Source organism: Trichogramma pretiosum, unplaced genomic scaffold, assembly GCF_000599845.2.
Source record: "Trichogramma pretiosum strain Unisexual culture from Peru unplaced genomic scaffold, Tpre_2.0 scaffold22, whole genome shotgun sequence".
Classification (NCBI taxonomy): Eukaryota; Metazoa; Arthropoda; class Insecta; order Hymenoptera; family Trichogrammatidae; genus Trichogramma; species Trichogramma pretiosum.
In genome coordinates this window covers 1,736,539-1,757,870 of record NW_019640932.1, presented here as the reverse complement: position 1 = coordinate 1,757,870, position 21,332 = coordinate 1,736,539, and the positions used below count along the sequence as shown (strand labels likewise).

The following is a 21,332-nucleotide window of genomic DNA, read 5'->3' as shown; positions in this document are numbered from 1 at the left end:
ATGCACGTTTATTCAATTTTTATCTCAAAGACGATAGATCATGAGGATATTCATACACCATTGACTTTCTCATTACACACTTTATTTTGCATTTCACGAAGTATAACAGTTCACGTACTCTCGCAATTTTTTACATTTCACATTTTTCAATCTTTAGAAATCTCAACTCATTCGTATTAAGTCTCTCTACGACAAAATATTTAAATTTCTATTAATACTCTACGCGCGGATTAAACTATTAACAAAAATTAAAAATGCATTCAGCTACAACGCGATTATCATCGGTATTTTTCAATTTTATATTTTCTTCGCAATTCTAGTGTGTTAGACAGCCTATGACTTAAGTTTTGTTATTTTTTTAAATTCATTATTACTGAAAAGAAAGTGGTTGTAATGTTTTTTAAACCGCAGTGAGCACGTCTTTTTATATATCACACATTCAAACATATCAACTGCATTTTTCAAACGCGATAGTTTTATGACTTGTAAATTCATTTAAAATTTTTCACAGCTAATTGCAGCATTTTTCAAATTCATTTAATCTCTTTTTAATAATACTTTTTAAATTAATTTTATAGTCTCACGTTTCTACTCCGTAATGATTGATTTTCGAAAATTGTCTTTTTATAATTTATCAGTAACTAGTTTCACTTTTCATTTTAGTCTAATTCAGTACGAAAAAAATGTTATTGAAGATTCTTGAAAAAAATTAATCCAACTTATAAAAAACGAGTATGTTTTATCGAAAAATGTCGACAACATATAGTCGTTAATAATTGCACTGAAATAATTAGATATACGATTCAAAAATTATTTTTGACTTTTGAATCTAAAAATAATATATCAAATAAAGTTGAACTATACACCTATAACTCTAAATAAAGTCCAACCTACGCAATTTTACGTGTCAATCACTGAAAGAAACTTTAGAAGCAATAATTTTGACGTTATTATTTAGTAAGTATCATGATTTGTATTTCACATCAACTTGTTGAGTTTTTGACGACTTTACTAAATTGTGTAGACAAGTCCGAAAAATGTTACAGACAGCTTTATAGTTGTGACAGTTATCGCTCGTCTAGTTGAAATACTGAGACATTAATCTCAGCATGACTTTTACATTACGAAAATCTATAATGAATCCACCTGTTAGTTGTAATTCACATTGTCTTTTTCGATTTCATTGAAACTACAAAATAGTGAACTTTTCAAAGGCATGAGATAATTAATACGTTGCAATTACAGTTTATTACAATGGAAAAATATCGTTTACGTAATTTCTTCGTATATACTTTATTTTCTATACATCTCTTTTTCTGTTCTTTTCTAGACTTTTCTTCTTTCAGAATACAGTCAATCGCATCATCAGGGAACAAGGCACACAACAATATTATCTTATTCATTGATGTGGCTAGTTATAGAAAATGTATTAGATTAAACATATGCTGAACGACATTATACTTCGTACTTTACGTATAGTTCATATTCACTATATCATTATTTTACGTTTATCAATAATGATAAGATGCGTAAATTCTCAATAGTAGAAATAGTAAAAACTTTTTAAAAGAAAATAAAAACTCAACGAGTACCAGAAATTTAAATGCATTTTTGAGTGATCTTGTATAACTGATTGTTAAATATAATGGATTTACTCCAAGGAAGACTGCGTCGTTCTTGCGAAATGCTATTGCTTAACAACGTAAATAAAGCAAATTTATTTCTAATGCTCACGTTCCCTGATTTTCGTATGCAATTTATTATTTTCAATATATCTACTAAAATTCTTTTTCATCTTTTGTCTTTCTAGCTCGCATTTACTTTCTTCGATACATTTATTTTTAATTGATAGTCATAAGTTTTTACATGATACATTAGCCTGCCAGAAATTTTTTCACAACTATTGTTAACTGAATATTCTAGCCATTTTAGATGAAAATTTTGATAGTACCCACAGAACAATTACCACTGTCACCCTTTATCAAATGTTTCAAAATAATTTATACAAACAACAGTATTTCTGTTTCACATTTTGCGTTGCAGTATTTTAAAAAAATATAAATAATATTTATTTATAAGAATTATTTTACAATTAAAATTTCTTTTGACGAAAAATCATCAAAAGTTTTGATATTCAAGTTTAAAAGAATCATATCATTTCAAGCAATAACATATCAAAAATAGTTAATTTTAATAATTCTACCCATGATCTTCTTCCTTATATTATTAAAAAAAGCTGGACTTACAGAACATATAGGTCACAAGAGCAGAGTTGACAACAATATTTTAATTAAATCAGCGTAAACATAATTATTATTGACCATTTAGTTACTACCACATTTTTGAATCATGAGAACATTTCTTTGCGACGTTGCGAGTTAATTTTTTAACTTTTACATAATTTTCTCAATTAATGCACTTTAAAGACTTAGTATATCTTCGAAATTGTTTTTCTGTAAGACCACATTCATCATTTATTAATTAAAAATATTTTCAACTAAACTAACAACCTTCAAGGCAATATTGATCACTGAACTTCAGTAGTCTTAAAGTATAATCAAAAATTCCAAATCTAATGATGATAAAGGTGAACATTATGATGACAAATGAGCGAAAGAATAAAATTAAAGTCACGTTTGTGCATAATAAATGCACTTAAAAATAAATAAAAATATACGTTTACTACTTTTGATAATTATTTTATAAAGCAAACAAACGTAAATTCGTTTTTTGCATTAAAAGATATCAGTGGCCGAAGTATTAAAGCGTGCAAATATTACTGATCAGTTTGAAAGTTGTATACAAACAAAAACATGACAATTGATAAAACTAAATTGCGAGATAATAAAAAATTATTTTATGGATGAATAGTAAGTGTGATGAAAGTTTAATGTAAGGGACAAGCCACTCACACTGTTACACTCTTTTCATGTGATCAAAGTGAATGTAACAATGAATTAACAATGTAGAATTAGAAGATGCTCGCAGAGATATGAATAAAATGTATTTTTGAGGAAGTGGCTAAATTTTATTATGTAAACTTGAAGAATCATAACTGAGAGTTTGGTAGTAGGGCGTTCCACAACTGCAAAAATCGTTCGATTAATTTTTTTTTTATCAACTAACAATAGCATACTTCTGTCAAACTACTTATTCGAACGTCAACTCACTAATTTTAGAACGCCAGTGTTATCGGCTATGCAGGTTCGGCCGTAGGTGGTCATTTTTTCTTAGCTGGGTTCCTTTGTGGAGTCGATGGTCGACTGCCAGTCTGCCCAGCATTCATGCCACCATATTGATACTTGGCTTTCTTTTCCGATGGTTTCAGAATCTGTAAATACGAAATTGCACCGCATTTTAGTTATGTTAATATTCTTCAATGACTTATTAAAACATCAATCAAGACGCGTAGACACGAGGATGACGTGTTACGTAACAAGTTGCGCGTTGGTGCAAAATTCATTATTGTAAATTCGAAACAGCTAGAAGATCATCTCAAGAATGTTAAATATAAAATTCCAAAAATATCTCGAATTTAATTTCACGTCACAGCATCTAAACAGCGTGGCCTGATTCATTTTATCACGTGCATGCCAAGTTTCTTTTCTGTTTCTAATAATCATAAAGATTTAATGATTAAATATGCAACGGGTACGTGTGCTCTTGTGTTAGTGAAACGAGACATTACGACATGAACCGAAAGAAAATTTTTGAATAAGTTAACTAAAAAATATATTTATAAGTTACAAATGCGTCATTCAATGAAAATAATCTTACATCTCCTTATAAAAGCAGAAATTAAATTTTTTGCAAATATATAATCTCAATAATTTTAAATATAAAAAACTTTTTGAAAATTGAAATCACGAACTTATTATGTCAGTCAGGGTTTAGTGTCGAGTCGTCAAAACGTCTACCTTTGGTACAACCATTAGTCTAGAATTCTAAAAACCGCATTTTACGTAAAAATTCAATGTTAAGACACAACAACGTCATTGGTAGCACACGATGTGCAGCATATTTATAGAGAAAACGCAACAACGAGGGGGCTTTGTCTAAAAATACTATACAGATGATGTACGTGTAAAGAGCACATAGCACTCGCGTAGGCGCGTATGATTTTTTGCGCGTATCAGGAAAAAAATGTTAATTTTACCTGGAAACTGCACATGAGAGTTTCGTCAACGCTCATCATGCCTCCGGCATTGTCGAACTCGCCGCAGTAATTCGGAGCTGAGAACAGAGTGACAAGTTGACGTTTTGCAAAGAACTCGTATCCATCTTCAACGACTTGATGCGCTCGGCATATCAAGTCCATGTCGTGACGATTGAGGAACTTTGATACCACGTCCGGGCCGAAGGTGAAACTGACTCCTCTATCATTCTCGCCCCAGCCCTAAAAAATATGGTCATTCATTCAACGGTGTTGACATTAAATAGCATGATATAGCATTTTTTCGCTTTTACTAAATTTGATTAAATTTCATTTTCATAGCAGAATATTATTTAGTACATATTACTTAGTACTTTTGGTAATAAATTCGGTAAATATTAACTCTAAAACTCATGACTTATTTTTAACACCGATTCTGTTAATTTAATTTAGTGTACAAATACATTCAAAGAGAAAATTTCAATTCGTTCTAAAAATAGAATTTCTACTTGCCAAATAAATTTATGATGTTTCAAATGAAATATGTGCTATTTGTAATGACTTAGTAAAAATAAAAAAGTTTCAAACCTGCACATCCTTATCAGGATCAGACCAAAGTAAATCACAAAGAAGACCAGTATCAGGTACATCTGTTGGGCGCATAATTCTTCTAATTTGTTCCATTCCCTGCAAAAATATTGATTTTATTAAAGAATATAATTAAACTTTATTTAAAACTTCACTCAGAGTTTTTCAATTAAGTTTCATTCACAGTATTACTTCATTATTTGAAGTATTAATATTCTGCAATTGATTATAGATTTTTACAATGCATTGAACAATTAACAAGAGCTATAAATAAACGAAGTAAAATTAATTTTTTATCATCAAGTACTTTAAATAATTTACAAGTAAGCATGACAAAATGTGCAAAAGAAGTTTATATTTAGGTTAATTATACTTTGATATTTTTTATGCATTAGATTATAAAAAATTAGTTTAATATTTATTTTCAATCTACACACCTGGAGATCAGGACTAAGTCCACCATGGCAACAGAATATTTTTTCATCGATAATAGCAGCAATGGGTAAGCAATTAAAACAATCTGTGAAAGTTTTCCACAGCTTGATATTGTACCTGCGCTTGCATTCATCATAGAAACCATATATCCTGTTTATGCTTGCACATTCATGATTGCCTCTTAAAAGGAAGAAATTTTCTGGGTATTTGATTTTGTAAGCCAATAAAAGACATATTGTTTCCAATGATTGTTTGCCTCTGTCTACATAATCACCAAGAAACAGATAGTTTGCTTCTGGTGGAAAACATCCATATTCAAATAGTCTTAGAAGATCTGTGTATTGACCATGAATGTCTCCACAAATTTTTAATGGTGCTTCAAGTTCCAAAAGGATTGGTTGTTGGAGGAAAATTTCCCTGGATTTTAAACAAAGCCCACGCACTTCTGCTTCTGTCATGATGACTGATTTTCCTGGACGACATCCTCTTACTGTTATAAAATACATTTATTTATTATTATTAATAAAAAAATTTTAAATGAGCATTACAATATTGCTTATATCCAAAATTTTAGTATTAAACTAAATCTAATATAAGATAGCAGATATAATTAGTTAAATCATTTACTTCTAGCAGCTTGTTTTTATTTGATCAGTTGTGAATATGTGGAGCATCATCTTATCTTATATACTATATTTCAACTTTTATGAGGGTAATGATAATTAATACAAAAACAAACAATTGTAACAGCACAATATGAGCTAATCGGATACATGTTTTTCTTTGTGAAAAATTAAGAGTCAAGAGCAATTTTTAAAAACTTTGTACGGGTCATTACTGTTTTTTGGTTCATTAATTAAATATATGGTTTGAAAAATTGAATATTGTTTGCTTTAAAGAATTACATTGTTTTAAGTGTATATTTGTGTGAAAAGTAATTTTTGTTTTAATTCTTTTTAGAATGAAGGATTCAAGTACACACTTGAATTACTGACACAATGGTTATTGGAAAAATCAACATCACCAAGGCTAATCCAATATTAAATTAATATTTCCAGTTAAAAAACTAGAAGGTTTTATCTGATTTATATAAACTTGTCAAGTGTTCTTTTTAAATAAAAAATGCATTACAAAAACTATTTTAGACTTGCAATAATTTTACAACAATTATAACATCAACAAATAAAAAAATAAAAAGTAAAAAATAAAATCAGTCAAAATAATTTTTGGTATCAGTACCATCTATTTTTAAAACTTAATCTCAAAAGCATCTAATTGATTTTGTAGTATGCATACACAAGTGAGATAATAGTTCATGTATCATTTGGGATTGGTAAATTAATCAATAAACTTAAATTTGTGTTCAATATAATTGTGAAGTAATCAATAAACGAAGTATAATAAATCAATACTTTACTCATTTTAGAGCTAATTTTCAAAATAATATTTTTACTAATACAAAATGTACCAGATGTTCTATCATATGATAGAAGGTAATACACAATTACATGATGTAATATTAGTTTTTAGTGCTGCAGGAATAATCATTTTAGCCTACTGCAAAGAGCTCCTTTAATTGACAAATTAACCAATTGAAAACAAAGTCATTTGTTCATGCAGAAGACACAAGAAAATGACTGCAATATACACACATAAGGTAAAATATATAGGCAAGCATAAATATAGTCTTAGCTTGACTGTATAGTATGGGGCTACAATATTACAATATTTTAGGATTGCTTTGTTTCTTTCTAATTTTTATATTCATTATGTTTACCACGCGAGTCTGAAGAAAATATATCTTTAAACTTTGCTTTCTTCGGTTTCTCAATTTGAATCTGAACTGGTTCATTTTGATTTTCTTTTTGAGCCTGGTATACTATAGCCCAATGAGAGAAGAAAAATGAAGAGAAGATGAAAAGCAATAACATAATATAATGACAAATTGTTTAATTAGTAAAATTGAAAGGAGTGCTTTGAAAATTGTCATTAAAGGGAGTACAAAAAATAAAAATAAAGTTTTTGAGTTTAAAGAACGATTCAATCATTAATAGACTGAGACTAAAAAATGTGAGTTACACACATAGTCAGTGAATCATTCACATGTTAATGCGCCGAATGTCACACTTCAAAACATATGAAACAATAAGATTGATGAAAATGACAAGTTTCCAAGTTTGTTCGTTAAAATCAACGGAGAACACACGATCGCGCGGCCTGTATTGTGTGTATATAGACACGCGCTGGCTCATTCACACCCACACAACGTCATAGAGAATCAACCTTGAAAAAGTTCTACTAGAGGGTAGTTATGCTCGGAAGTAATGCCTTGATAGCTGACCCTCGCGAAAAACGGTAATCATCACGTAATTACCATAAATTCCACATAAGCACCACGAACACGATCGCTATCGATTGGATTAAAAAAAAAAAAAAAGAAAAGAAGGAAATAAGTAAAAAAAAAAAAGTTGAAATCGTATAATAAAAAGAGAAGTTGGCCCGTGACACGCAACAATCGTATTGCAGACACTTGTGCCTCGTTGCCTGCACACAATATATCTCGTGCCTTCGATCAGTCAAGACGTCACGCAGGCTCTCGTGCTTACGAGCCGTAAAATATAGCAACACACACGGATCAATTGACACGAGCGGATAATCGATGTACACACGAGTACGTAATCCTTCCGTGTGTCATGTATACACATATATATATGAAGTTGAAAATAAAACATTATGTTTTTGGGATTGCACGCGGATCTTACCTTCTAAGAGCCTCTGAATGAGGCTGTCGATGTTGAGCTCGACGTCCGCCATCTTCTTAGCGAAGAGGATCTTAGAGCCGCTTCGTCGCGGCTCTAAAGTACAACACTGGGTGCTTTATAATTAAAAACGGCACTGCACGCGGTCACTCGTCGGTGAATACGCGACAAGATTATCCTCTTTCGTCGCTTTTTTTCCTTCTATACAGCGAGCGCGTATATTGTATCGCGTTGCCGTGCACGAATGACAAGTGATCCCGTTGACGAGGCTATACACAAACACACGACAAGCAGGCAGACGGGACAGACACAAAATATTATTGGTAGGGAGTGAGAAAGAGACAGACGTCTCGAGAAAGCGAAAGATCGTCTCAATGGGAGAGAGAGAGAGAGAGAGGAGACGTGTGCCGTGCGACCAGTTTCTACACACTTGGCTCTCTCAAACCAGACTGCCGTTTGGCTTGAGCTTATCGTCGACGGGGTATACGCCCGTGCGTGTACCCTCCTCTCTTTCTCCTTTCCCTCTGGCGATGTATGTTCTGTATGTATATAACGTCTACACTTCGCCGCTGCGAAACGACGACTTGGGAGAGTTTTTGCACGTACAACGTTTGGGACGTTGAGTTTATGCGCATGACATGACCCTCGCTCGATGCTCCCGTCCTCTCGTGGCGAAAACTTTGCTAACATTGTCTAACGTATGTATAAGTCATTCTCGTTCTCTCTCGCACTCGTGTCGTGCGAATATTATTATATCTTAGAATTCTCGGTATAACAGTACGAACGCGCACACGAGTATTTTCTATTCTACGCACACGTATGTGTTCATTTGACTTTGTGTGCTTTGGCGCATTTAATGTTGCAAGTTCATGTGCGCGTGTGTGTATATATCGGTACACTCGCCAAGTCGAATCTTCGTAGGTCGAAAAGCTCTTTGAGCTACAATAAAATGTTGGTGTCTTTTTTCAAAGGCAGGAAAAATCCTTCTCTGAGTCGGCTTTTTGAATTATTCAACGATTTATGTTGAATTTCTCAAATTTTATTTTAATATGAGCCTCCAATACTTCTACAAATTAGAAAGCACAGTTTGTTTCGACAGGCGATTAGAATGGGTCGCGTTAATAAAACTCTCAGTGTAACCGAAAAATATAGAATATTAAAAGTATTAGAAAAGAAGAATAAAAAAGATTTTAAAAATGTTGCAAAAGAAAATAACCTCGCACTTAGTACGCTTTACTCTATTATTCAAAGAAAAAATGACATTTTATCCCGAGTTGAGAGCGGCGATACAGCACGTATAAGGAACAGAGGCGCAGGTTATCCTGCAGTCGACGAAGCTTTACTTCAGTGGTTGAAGCATCAACCAGAAAACGCTGATACTATTTCTGGACCAATTCTTCAGGAAAAGGCTAAATCTTTTGCCAATGAATTAGGATTGTATAAATTCCAAGCTAGTAACGGTTGGCTTGACAAATTTAAACCCAGACATGGAATAGTTTTAAAAAAATTATGCGGTGATAGTGCTTCGGTCAAAAATAGTAAGTACGACGAATGGCATCGATCAATGAGTGATATCGTTAAAAATTACTTGCCAGAAGATGTATTTAATGCAGATGAACTAGGCTTATTTTTCAAGTGTCTGACCGACTACATTTTAACATTAGACAATGAAGATTGCCATGGAGGGCAAAGAAGTAAAGAGCGTATTACTGTTCTATTAGCATGCAATTCCACAGGAACGGAAAAGCTAACTCCATTAGTTATCGGAAAAGCAGTAAAGCCACGATGTTTCCGCGGAATAAAAACATTACCGGTGGAATATGCAAGCAACAACAAAGCTTGGATGACCACAACTTTATTTTCTGACTGGCTTTTAAAATTAAACGCACAAATGAGATTAAAAAAACGTAACATACTTATGTTTATAGACAGTTGTGCGGCGCACGGAGTTTTACCTGAATTGAGTAACGTGAAAATTCAATTTTTACCACGGTGTGCAACATCGACGCTACAACCATTTGATCAAGGCGTAATTAAAACTTTTAAATATCTTTATAGAAGAGAGATTGTACGGAAAACAATGGAAGAAATAAAAGAAAGTGAGACGCCATCATCGATTGATTTAATACACGCAATAAGGATGATAGATAAATCATGGAAAAATATACCGCTAAAAACGATTTGGAATTGCTTCAAATCGTACGGTTTTAAATTTTTCGATGAAATACCTGACCTTTCGTATGCAATAGATATCGAAACGATTACACGTGAATACAACGAACTAAATTATTTATTGCAAACGAATGTAAAGTTCGAAAAATTCATTAATTTTGATGATAATCTTTTTATTTGTGATCAATCGTTTGATTCAGAAATTATTACGAGTAAAGATGAAAATAGTGTTCAAGAAAGTGACGAAGACGATGAAAGAAATTTAAGTGTGCAAATAAATACACCAAGAGAAGTAAGAAAAGCAATAGATTGTTTAAAAAAATTTTTTGAAATGAACACGTGCGCAAACGAAAATATTTTTTCTAAAATTTTAGAAATAGAAAATGTCGCCGATCAAATAATTGTGAAAAATAAGTACAAATAAAAATAACGTTTTTTTTTTTCAAACAAAATTAAGCGTTTTTATGATCCATTTCTACCGTACGCCCGTTAGTAAATATATGTATATTTACACAGGTGAGCAAGTGATGAAAGTAATACATAGATACAAACGTGATGCCTGTAGGTAGCGGATGGAAGCGTGGGGGGGGGGGGGNGGGGGGGGGGGGGGGGGGGGTCATTCGGAGCGAAACCTCTGCGGAACATGCATATAATAGCGCATTAAGCTTGTTACAGTAATACAAATATGTAACATGACGTGGACAAACAAATTGGGTATGATTCAAAACATTGCGCACAGGTGACGAATAGACAACTTACAATTCTTGACATGCAAATATAAGCGTATGTAATTATGGCGAAAGTTTTTCACTGTTTTGAAGTATAATTTTGGGGTTTCACTGTTATTGTTGCTACATCACACAATGAATGATAATTTAAAAACATTAGATAGAAGAATTGTACACTTGAATTTCATTTTACTTGTCAAGAATCTTATACAAATATGTATAACTTGATATGAATATTATAAACTTTGATAATTCATGATTCAATAACTTAATGTACATAAATTAATGTCTACTCTATTAAATCCTCTACAATAACATTCTAGTCTACAAAAAATTATAATTTTAGAATACTCCTAGAAAATATAAATATTTTCTAACATTCTAATACACTTATTTATTAAATTTTTTTTGGTAGTCCTGCGGTGGATCCTTGTAATCATTCAAATTGAATAAACTGCTTATGTTACTCTGTAAAAATTGAATAAAATGCCTGAAATGTTTTGTCAACAATTCCTTGCTACTTTCATCAAAATGAGTGTAAGACATCAATTCTCCCAGTTTAACTGTAAAGAATAAGAATATATTAGAATAAACTATGAGTTTTAAATGGAACTGGTGAAATGGTACAAACCTAATAATCTCAGTAAATGATATGGACCGTATAACTGACTTGGAAGAACATTTGAGTCTTCTGGTACTTTCTCCTCAAATTGAGGTTTTTCCCAAGCATATAACAATTTCAAATTAATAGCAGAATTAAAATATTCACGTATACCTTTGGTAACTTCAACTGCACTTTCCCTGTAAAACCATGAAAAATGTATCATTTCAGTATCTTTATCAATGATGACTATACTTCATAATAGTAAGACTTACATGTGCAATCCTTCAATTTTTCCAGATTCTATAGCCTCCTTATAATTTTCAAAAACTTTATCAACAGTGATACTCATAGGTAAAGTTGGTAGTTTCTTTTGTTTAACAATTACTTCATTTTCATCAATAAGCAACATTTTTAATTCATTAGGTAATTTTATATTGAATTCTGTTTTAACAGTGTAAGATTCATTGTCATCTGAAGGCTCTGTGGCTGCACGCCTAAAAAAATTAATTCAAATAAGTTAAATTTTCATTTAAATAATAATAGTTAATTTATCACGTACCCTCTTCTCTTCCTTGGTGCCTCCAGAGGAGAGTCATTGGAAGATGTTGGTGTTGGTGCATTAGCAATGGCTTTGCTTGATCGACTAGGTGTTCGCTCCATGAGAGCAACTGGAGTACTTGCTCTACTGTCGCTATCCTTGTCTTTATCCTTATCTTTTCCAAAGTCACTGCGTCTTCCAGAGGATTTAGCTGATCCACTACTTTTTCTGCTGCTTTGTTTGCTCTCTTTGCTTTGCTCATGTTTTAATGAAGTTTCTTTCTGTTTTTTAACATTTTCATCATTGAATTTTAGTACTCTATCTTCAGGTACCCACTCGTCCCAACTAATAAATTAAAACCACATTTCAAATTATTAATACGGTCGTTTGAATTGATTCACATTTGAAAATGTTGTCACTCACTTCTTATTCCATCCGGCGTAATGAATGTAGTATTGAGTAGATTTTCCATCTTTGGTCACCGACGATTTCAATAATTTCGCTTCGTAAATAAGCGGTCCGTGGTAACAAAGCACCTTTTCCCCTGTTAATTAATAATTAATACATTCAAAATTTAATTGCACAGCAGCATTGAATTAAAAATAAAATAAAGTAATTGTTTTCATAATAAAATTTTGTATAACAGCACAACCGAACACACAGAAATTGACCGCGTAAATAAACGATTTGTTATTGTACAGAGGAACGACTTGATATAGCGAAGTCTTACCTTCCAAAAATTTATATTTCGGGGGCATTCTGCGTTCTGCTTTATTTCGTATTTATTATTTTTTAAGTAAACAAACAACACATCAATTCCTGAGGTTAGGTAGGTTACACCTCTCGGCTGTACAGTGTACACCGTTAAAGGGTGTGTGCGTTACTGATGTGTCACGTGGTACACGGTGAACCGACTCCTTGCTCCGAAATGCACCGCCTCCAACTTAAATGTCCGTCTCCTTTCATGCAATATGCATGCCATGAGCATGTGGGAAAATGTGTATTTTGATATCGTACCGCTGTATACATCGTCAAGTAATGTATGGTGTCTGTGTCAAATAAGCATATAACTTATGTGTGAGTACAGTTGAATACACGGGATAACCGTCCCTTTCATTGTAATTTGTCCTTCACATCTGCAATTTGTCATATCTTTGGAATAACCATCTAAAAATTCGTAATAATTAAGAAGCTACGTGATGTTTTTACGCAAGCTATGCCCAAGATAATTTTACTTGTTTGTCAACCGCAGCTTTGAGCAGCGATATCGCACAAAACCGGAGCAAACGTCCAGCGACTCGTAAGTGACGAGTCAGCGATTGCACAGCTGCAGCATCAGCGATCGAAATTGTACCGACGCACTGCAAAGCCATTCCAACGTCAGCGAGAGCCGAGAAGCAGCAGCAGCAGCGCAGTATTCGCGGGGCCTTAGTCGCTGGGATATTTACAATAACAGAGCTCATAGTGTCATTGTTGGTTGTTGATTCGTGCAGTGCGCGACTCCGCGACAAAGAGAAAGAGAGATGCTCTGAGTCATTCAGCAGCATCATCATAATCGCAGTTTGTCGATTATTCTGCACAAAACCCTCAGTCAACGGAGCAACTTAACAGTGAAACATACAGAATACATACAGAGGCCTGCGTCGAGCGGCGTATTTTATTGCGCGCAGAGGAGAGCCCGACCGTGGCTCTCGAGCTCCGCAATTATTTGGCCTCAGTTAGCACTATTGAAGCAGCGTATACACGGCCCAATACAAGTGATATTATAATAAAATAAAAGCGATCTTGGACGAATGCACCGGGACACGATTTGTCAAATAATCAGCAGCGAATGACGACGTAATATTATAGAATCATTATCATTATTAGCTACTGTATGTATACGTGCTGCTGCGAACGTGTGTTTTCTAATATACATCATGGTATTATAGTGTGCTATCTGCTGCTGCTGCTGTCTGTCGCGCCTGTCGCCGAGCTGCCTCGCCGTGTTTTCGTTCGGTGAAAGCCACTCGATCAGCTCGCCTTACTAGTCAACAAACATATATAAGGATAGGAGCATAAAACGGGAGTCGTTCCAGAATCTGTGCTTATCGCTGGATAAAACACCAGTATCAATAAGCCAGCATCATGGACACCAAGGAAGGCGAACGTCAGCCCCTGTTGAAGAGCGATAATACCAACTACAGCAGTAGCGAAGTTGCTGGTAAAATAGCTTTTTTTCCCTTCTCTCTCTCTCTCTCTCTCTCTCTCTCTCTCTCTTGAATACCGTACACTTGATTATATCCGCCGCGATGTTATCATACTTGAGTCTACTACACACTTGCGCCGAGGTATTTGCAACCAAAACGCAAGTGTGCAAACGCCCCAGAAGTTTTTTTTCGTGGCTTTTATTTACGAAGCTAGAACTTTCAATACGCATTAATGATACTTTATTCGCCAAAGGTTGCTATTGATACGTAATTCGCCGTATCGAATTCTCACTTATGCATTACAATTCAATGGCTTGCAAAATCTAGTTAATGACTCTGGTTACACTGTAAACTAGTTACTTGCATAGTGCATGTAAACTGATTCAAGGCAATACTTCATTACTTGCAAGCATTATTTTTTTATTAATCAAGGCAAAATATTGCTTCTTTAATACTTTCAATACAATCAAACATGTCCAGCTTTTATCACAGCAAAATCCACAATCATATACAAGTCTGAACAATGTGTGATCATTGTTTGTATAAGTGCATCAGCTGTAAAGAAATTGATATGCTTGAGAACTTGTGGTCATTGCTTGTATTTGAATGATTCATTGCAAATTTACTTAGTTAGATAAGTGAGTTAAAACAGTTGACTAATAAAATGATATAACTCTGATATAGCTCAAGTATAATTCTAAATTAGTATCTTTGCTTTTTTAATTTAAAGAATTTTATCATATATTATTTTATCTATCATATTAATTTATAATTTATTTTTTATTAGGATTGGGCCCTGACTCTCAGCAACAAGTCAATACTGTAGCTCCAATTGGTCCTGATGAATTACCACCATCTTATCAAGCTAGCCAGGGTAGTATGCACATGGTTACATGCAGGGTTTGTCAAGCCATGATTGATATTTCTGGAAAAAGAGATCAACACGTTGTCAAATGTAGTCAGTGCAATGAAGCTACAGTGTGTATAATTTTTGAATTGAATTTCTGTTAATATTTGCATTTATTAACTTCAAATTTTTTTAGCCTATAAAAAATGCTCCACCTGGAAAAAAATATGTGCGCTGTCCCTGCAACTGTTTGCTTATATGCAAAAGTTCATCTCAGAGAATAGCCTGCCCTAGGCCTAATTGTAAACGAATCATCAATCTCGCACCTAGTCCGGTTACTCCTCCGGTTTTGTCTATGCCTGGAATGTGCAGAGTCTGCTGTGCTCACTGTCATGACACATTCTTGGTATTTATAAATTTTCTAAGGCTGTGAATTTTGAGCAAAAATTTGTTTAAAAGAATTTATAATAGTCTTTGTAAAAAATTACTTTTTTTTGTTCAAAAGTACTGAGGTATTTGCTTTATTCAAACTTAAAAATCATAAGTAATAAAAAACCAATGATTTTCATTTCATTTTTAGTTTAATACTTTAAACAATGCTTTGGCTCGTTGTCCTCACTGTCGTAAAGTTTCATCTGTTGGCCCTGATTTTGCCCGTGGACGTGGAATTCTCTTTGTCATTCTAGGAGTAATCAGTTTGATACTTGGCATTGCAGTGACTGTAAGTGTTTGAATAAAGAATTACAATTATATTGAATATATATTTAATATTATTGTCAATGTCAATGAACTTTAAAATTGTATAATTCTAATCTTTTTATATTATTCTATTATAGGTTGGAACATATACACTTGTGAAAGCTAATGGAGGAATTTACGTAGCCTATGTTGGTAAGTGTATATTTATCATTTCAACAATAATTTTTTTCAGAAATTATTCAACAATACAAAATCAACTTACTTTATTTCAGGTGCATTCCTTCTAGCTCTACTTTTCCTTGGTAGGAGCATTTATTACTGTACAATGAAGATTAGCTTAATAGAAGGCCCTATGTAGTTTTTTTAAAGGAAATTGAAGGCTGTTAACGCAAAAAGTTTTAACATAATTGAATGTAATCAATTAAGATAAGTTTTGGAGAAGTATAATTATAAAGAAAAATCGTTCTATGTAAACTAAAGACAAAAAGCAAATAGCTGGCCATTTTATGAAATAGAAAGCTTCAATTGAAGAGATGTTATCAGTTACACTGTTGACAAATGAAGCTTTTTTGTTATTTAATAAATTAGCTTTTTCCATTTTTTTAATATTTATAATGAATTAAATAAAATCTGAGATTTTTTTTCTAACAATTACTATAAAACACTCATTATTATTCGATATATTGACTGAATAAGTCCGAGAATCAAAAGTCTTCTCATTTTTTATGGATTAATTTAAATTGTATCAATGTTGGCAACAATAATGTCAAATGCGATCTATCAATGTCACATGAAAAAGACATCATGATATTTATGAATTGGTTGTGCAAGACACTATAAATGCATTGAAATGTACACTTTATGTTTAACTAAGGTATTTTTCAAACTAACAGCTTTACAATTTTTATAAAAATAACTTTTTCTTTGGTTAAATGGACAATATCTCTTTCAATGAGAAAATTAATATAACAGCGTAACATATTTTAAAATTTATCAATCCCAACTGATAAATAAATATTTTGTTAATCAGAGTATTATATTAGATTAATGTCAAAGACATCTTAATTTGATATAAATGAAAAGTGTACATTTTTAATGCAGAAAATATTTTAAATGAGTACTACGTGATGAAGACTATGTAAAAAGCAGAAGAAGATGTTTTATTCGCTTCTATTTGTTATCTTACGCAGAGAACAGAGTTACAATAAAATTATTCTACATCTTCATCTTCTTTACAAAAAATAGTGTATACATTCAGGCGCTTAGTTACGAGTATATAAAGTAAACTATTTTTAAATTAAGACTTTATCAACATTATACAAGGTTTGCTGAGCAAATTGTATATTTTTTTTAATTCTTAGATAAATTTGCTTGATTACAGTGTTTTTTAAGTAAGTGCTTACTTAAAAAAAATTATTGTGAAACAGTGATTTGATGTAATCAATTTGTTAATTTTTCTTCTTTTGTTCGTCTTTAATTAATTGTGTCAGATAAATTCATGTGAGTCTTGAATTATGATGAATTTTCAGCAAGTGATACCGTAAAATTATGAATTAAAAATCAATTTTATAACAGTGGAGACAGTGACTCTGTTCTCTTGGAACAATAATTCAGAAATCATCACTTTCATACAATAAACATAGGCATTTGTTTCTAATATTTTAACATGTTACAATTTAAAATGATATTTTTAATTTTAACTCAAAAAATTATATATGATATTAAGCTCGATATTATTACAATGATTTAAACAGTTTATTGCATAAAAATAATACATATTATTATCGAGTCAGGGTAGAATATGATGATGAAAAACTAAATTTTATATATTAAACTAAGCTAAAGATAAAGTTAGTCTCGTAAAAAAGTTATTGTTCGTTTCTGAGTTATGAGAAATTCGTATAAGAACGACTATTTTGCACCTTTCTTTGTATATAATCGCCATCGAGGAAAAATTGCGACGAATCTTTCAATTGTATCAATCAATTGCAACTTTGTAAGAAAATTAGCTTATAAAAAGTATCTCACTGCATGTTTAAACATCAAATTATTAATTTTATATTCTAGGTCATTGAGTATTTTGTATAGAATATCGTGTAAAAAAATCGTTTTGTTATAATCAAGTCTGTATTCATCGGTATAAAGCATAATGAAAATAAAAATTGCAAATTACCAAAAATAATTCTAAAAAATTTCATGACACCTACTGCCTGTCTCTGCTGGTTGCACTCGACAAAAATGTACTCGCTCTGTTCCACCGAGTTCTCGATCGAGAATGGCTTCATCTGACTTTCAGCGGCATTATTTTTAACGCAAATTGTGTGCCGCAGATCGTGTTATTTTTCATATCGTATATAATACTTATAAGCGAGAAACGGAAAATCGGTGCTTGAAATCGATTGTCTTGCGTTTAACCGAGCAAAATTGCATAAGGAATCCATCTGAGTCATCTGATCGATCGAAAACTCAATAAAATGAGGGATTATTGTCTGATAGATATTAAAATAGTAGTTGTGAGCACAGAACCCCCACGAACGGCACGCTGCGCTATTAATCAAGAGGGTTTACAGAGGTGATTACAACGATGATTCAGAAAAAAAGCATGAATCATCGGTAAAATGTTTCCATAACGATTTTCCTCCTTTTTTTTCGCGAAAAATCGTCCATTTGATCTAATTAAGAGCGAGGAAATCCGAGATCCGATCAGCTGCGAATCGTCGCACGAATTCGCGTTGCACCGATAATGAACATCGATGCAAGACAATCTCGTTGCGGGCATATTACACGCGCACACAGACGCGCGCACACAAACAAACAAACGGCAATCGTTTTCATCACGGAACTCAACGCGATCGCTAATCTCCTTCGCGGCGGTGGATCATCTCATGAATGACAAATACGATCGATAAAGAAAAAAAGAAATAATAACAACGACCAAAACAAAAGCGTATAAATATAAGCAAGTCCTGCTGGTGTTTTTAGTATAGCCGCGAACTGGAACGATGCGCCGTCTAGTCTTATCTCTGTTGACCATTGGCCTGTTCGCCCTGGCGGCCGGGGCCCTGCCCGAGGATGACGACTCCTCCTCCTCGTGGCCGGACGCGCTCGAGGTCGAGACCGCCTGCAAATACGTGGGCGACGAGTGCACCCTGGACACCGACTGTTGCGGCGCGATGCGCTGCGACGAGCACAACCATCGCTGCACGGTGCCCTGGCCCATCATGAAGCAGGCGAGCGCCGACAATCTCACGCTCTTCGATCGTTGCAGTCGCAAAGATGGATGGGTAGGCCGATATATTTTTCGATACATACCGTTGATAATTTTCAATGCGCGTTGGACCAATTTAAATGGACGATATGTCGTTGCAGTGCGAGACTCACAACGGCTGCTGCCGCGGCTTACACTGCAATGTGAAAAATCGTGTCTGCGAGGAGGGCAAGTGCGCTCGTATTTTCGAGAAGGTAAGCTCGCCAAAATGGTTCATTACGTAGATTTCCATCGGTACTCATTCTATCGTATTCTAATTTACTTGCCCCAAGTGCGAGAAAGATTCCGAATGCTGCGACTGGATGCACTGCCACGAGGAGGAGAAAGTGTGCATCCTCAGACTGTGTCAGGAAGAAAATGCTACGGTGACTATTTTCGATATTTACATACACGCGTTCGAGCGCAACTTTGATTGAAACGACTAATAATTACATCGATCGATCACGTGTGACGCAGTGCATGAGACACGGCGATTGCTGCGGTGGACTGCAGTGCAACGTCGAGACTCGTCGCTGCGAGAAGGGCAAGTGCAGCCTCAACAACGAGGAGTGCAAGAAGGGCTGGCAGTGCTGCGATCGCATGGCCTGCAACGCCGAGAACAATCTCTGCCAATGGAAAGACTGTGCCGCCGAGGATCGAAGGGTATGGCACGACGTCATTCCGAGCAAATTCGTTTCTCGCGAACTTGTGAAGCATAGTACAATGTTTTAATTTGATTTTTACATCTGATTTTTACATTTTATGTATGTAACAGTGCAAGAGGCACTCGCAGTGCTGCGCCGGTCTTCACTGTGACAAGGACGTTCATAAGTGCGCCCAAGGTGTTTGCAAGCAAGAAGAAGGAAAGGTACGGGTCGATGTGATTTTTTCACCCTATGAATTGTAATCTATAAGATGTACATGTATTTTGCAGTGCGACAAAGATACGGAGTGCTGCGAAGGGATGCATTGCCATACGGCCGATAAGACCTGCGTCAAAGGTTTCTGCCACCGAGAGACGGAAACGGTAAGATCGGCAACGATCGATTTGATTTTTGCTTTGATTCATTGCGATTAATAATACAATGTGCTTGACTGTGTGCAGTGCTCGAGACACCGAGACTGTTGCCACGGCAATCACTGCGACAGCGACTCCAAGACCTGCGTGAGTGGAGTCTGCCATCTCGCCAACGGCCAGGTAACGATCATCAAACTTTCAATCGACTTTACCTTCTTTACGAACGCAATTTAATTTAATTCAATTACAGTGCTCCAAGGATTCGGACTGCTGCGACGGATTGCAGTGCAACGCCGAGAAGCAGATGTGCGAACTTAAACGATGCCGCAAAGAGGAGAATTGGGTAACTTACAAATCTTGTTTATTAATGATTTAAATAAAAGAAAAACACTAAATTCTAATGTTTCTCTGTCGCAGTGCCGAAAGCATCTTCAATGCTGCGCCGGATTACATTGCGACATGGAAAGACACAAGTGCGCTGAAGGACTGTGCAAAAATCACCACGACCAGGTATTAGTCGTCACGAAGTTGTCGGTGACACGATGCATGTCAAATTCCTAGGATCGTTATACCGTCTATGCTTTTGATTTTTCTAGTGCGAGTGGAATATGGATTGTTGTGATGGCTTGAGATGCAACAGAGAAAACAAACAGTGCGAGGCTTGGGGATGTCATCGCGAGGAACAAAGAGTAATGCCAATATCTCATCCGATTATTTAAAAATTCTATCGTTTTTTTATTGTATATATTTTATCAATGACGTTATAGTGTTTGAAAAATGCTCACTGTTGTTCCGGACTGCACTGTAACAAAGAAAATCACAAATGTGAAAAAGACAAGGAGCCAGAACCAGAGCCAGAACCGCAACCAGAGTGTCATCAGGAAAATGATAAGGTAAGTCAAAAAATGAAAAACTGAGTGATAAAATGTATACAAAACATTTTTTGTCCTGAAAACAGTGCGAGAAAAATAAAGATTGCTGCGATGGTTTGAAGTGCAACAAAGAAAACGGGGTTTGCGAGAAAAAATCCGAACCAGAGCCAGAGCCAGAACCGCAGCCAGAGCCGCAGCCAGAGTGCCATCAGGAAAATGATAAGGTAATTCGAAGCGTTTATCTATCTCAAAGCTCTAGACCAATGCTGAAACTTTACTAAAAATCATTGTAATTATCGATTTGCAGTGCGAGAAGAACAAGGATTGCTGCGACGGGCTCAATTGCAACAAAGAGAGCTTGGTTTGCGAGAAAGCACAATTGTAAACTGTCGAATTTCTTTCTCAAATATACCTACAAATGTATCATACATTGAATTGATTGATTTTGGAGAAAATATAAAACTCGATCTCGTGATAAATATA

At 34.3% G+C, this 21,332-nt stretch overlaps 4 protein-coding genes across 5 annotated transcripts; 2 read left to right on the top strand and 2 right to left on the bottom strand.

Annotated features, from left to right (window-relative positions):
- Positions 1-3: 3 nt before the first annotated feature.
- LOC106648928 (serine/threonine-protein phosphatase PP1-beta catalytic subunit) lies at positions 4-8,526 on the bottom strand. 2 transcript variants are annotated; one of them, XM_014366098.2, is made up of 7 exons: positions 7,939-8,526; positions 6,954-7,055; positions 5,179-5,666; positions 4,742-4,840; positions 4,157-4,396; positions 3,171-3,331; positions 4-3,085 (listed from the first exon to the last, which is right to left on the bottom strand). In XM_014366098.2, exons 1-6 carry the CDS (start codon positions 7,988-7,990, stop codon positions 3,221-3,223), a joined length of 1,092 nt encoding a protein of 363 aa, XP_014221584.1. In that variant the 5' UTR covers positions 7,991-8,526; the 3' UTR covers positions 4-3,085; positions 3,171-3,220. The 2 variants fall into 2 exon arrangements, with proteins under 2 accessions (XP_014221584.1, XP_014221583.1); XM_014366097.2 differs by lacking the exon at positions 6,954-7,055 and having other exon boundaries at positions 7,939-8,524.
- Positions 8,527-11,007: 2,481 nt separating this feature from the next.
- LOC106649015 (mortality factor 4-like protein 1) lies at positions 11,008-12,860 on the bottom strand. Its single transcript, XM_014366281.2, has 6 exons — positions 12,708-12,860; positions 12,401-12,521; positions 11,999-12,322; positions 11,712-11,933; positions 11,467-11,636; positions 11,008-11,398 (listed from the first exon to the last, which is right to left on the bottom strand). Exons 1-6 carry the CDS (start codon positions 12,733-12,735, stop codon positions 11,226-11,228), a joined length of 1,038 nt encoding a protein of 345 aa, XP_014221767.1. The 5' UTR covers positions 12,736-12,860; the 3' UTR covers positions 11,008-11,225.
- Positions 12,861-12,958: 98 nt separating this feature from the next.
- Positions 12,959-17,291, top strand: LOC106649016 (type 1 phosphatidylinositol 4,5-bisphosphate 4-phosphatase). The gene is made up of 8 exons (XM_014366282.2): positions 12,959-13,054; positions 13,230-13,816; positions 13,909-14,180; positions 14,954-15,144; positions 15,210-15,419; positions 15,594-15,734; positions 15,850-15,904; positions 15,985-17,291. The coding sequence occupies exons 3-8, from the start codon at positions 14,105-14,107 to the stop codon at positions 16,068-16,070; spliced, it is 759 nt and encodes a 252-aa protein (XP_014221768.1). The 5' UTR covers positions 12,959-13,054; positions 13,230-13,816; positions 13,909-14,104; the 3' UTR covers positions 16,071-17,291.
- Positions 17,292-18,712: 1,421 nt separating this feature from the next.
- LOC106648891 (low-density lipoprotein receptor-related protein 2-like) lies at positions 18,713-21,316 on the top strand. The gene is made up of 13 exons (XM_014366039.1): positions 18,713-18,996; positions 19,082-19,174; positions 19,253-19,345; positions 19,437-19,622; positions 19,735-19,827; positions 19,894-19,986; positions 20,065-20,157; positions 20,228-20,320; positions 20,395-20,487; positions 20,574-20,666; positions 20,745-20,870; positions 20,936-21,073; positions 21,157-21,316. Exons 1-13 carry the CDS (start codon positions 18,715-18,717, stop codon positions 21,232-21,234), a joined length of 1,554 nt encoding a protein of 517 aa, XP_014221525.1. The 5' UTR covers positions 18,713-18,714; the 3' UTR covers positions 21,235-21,316.
- The last annotated feature ends 16 nt before the right edge of the window (positions 21,317-21,332 follow it).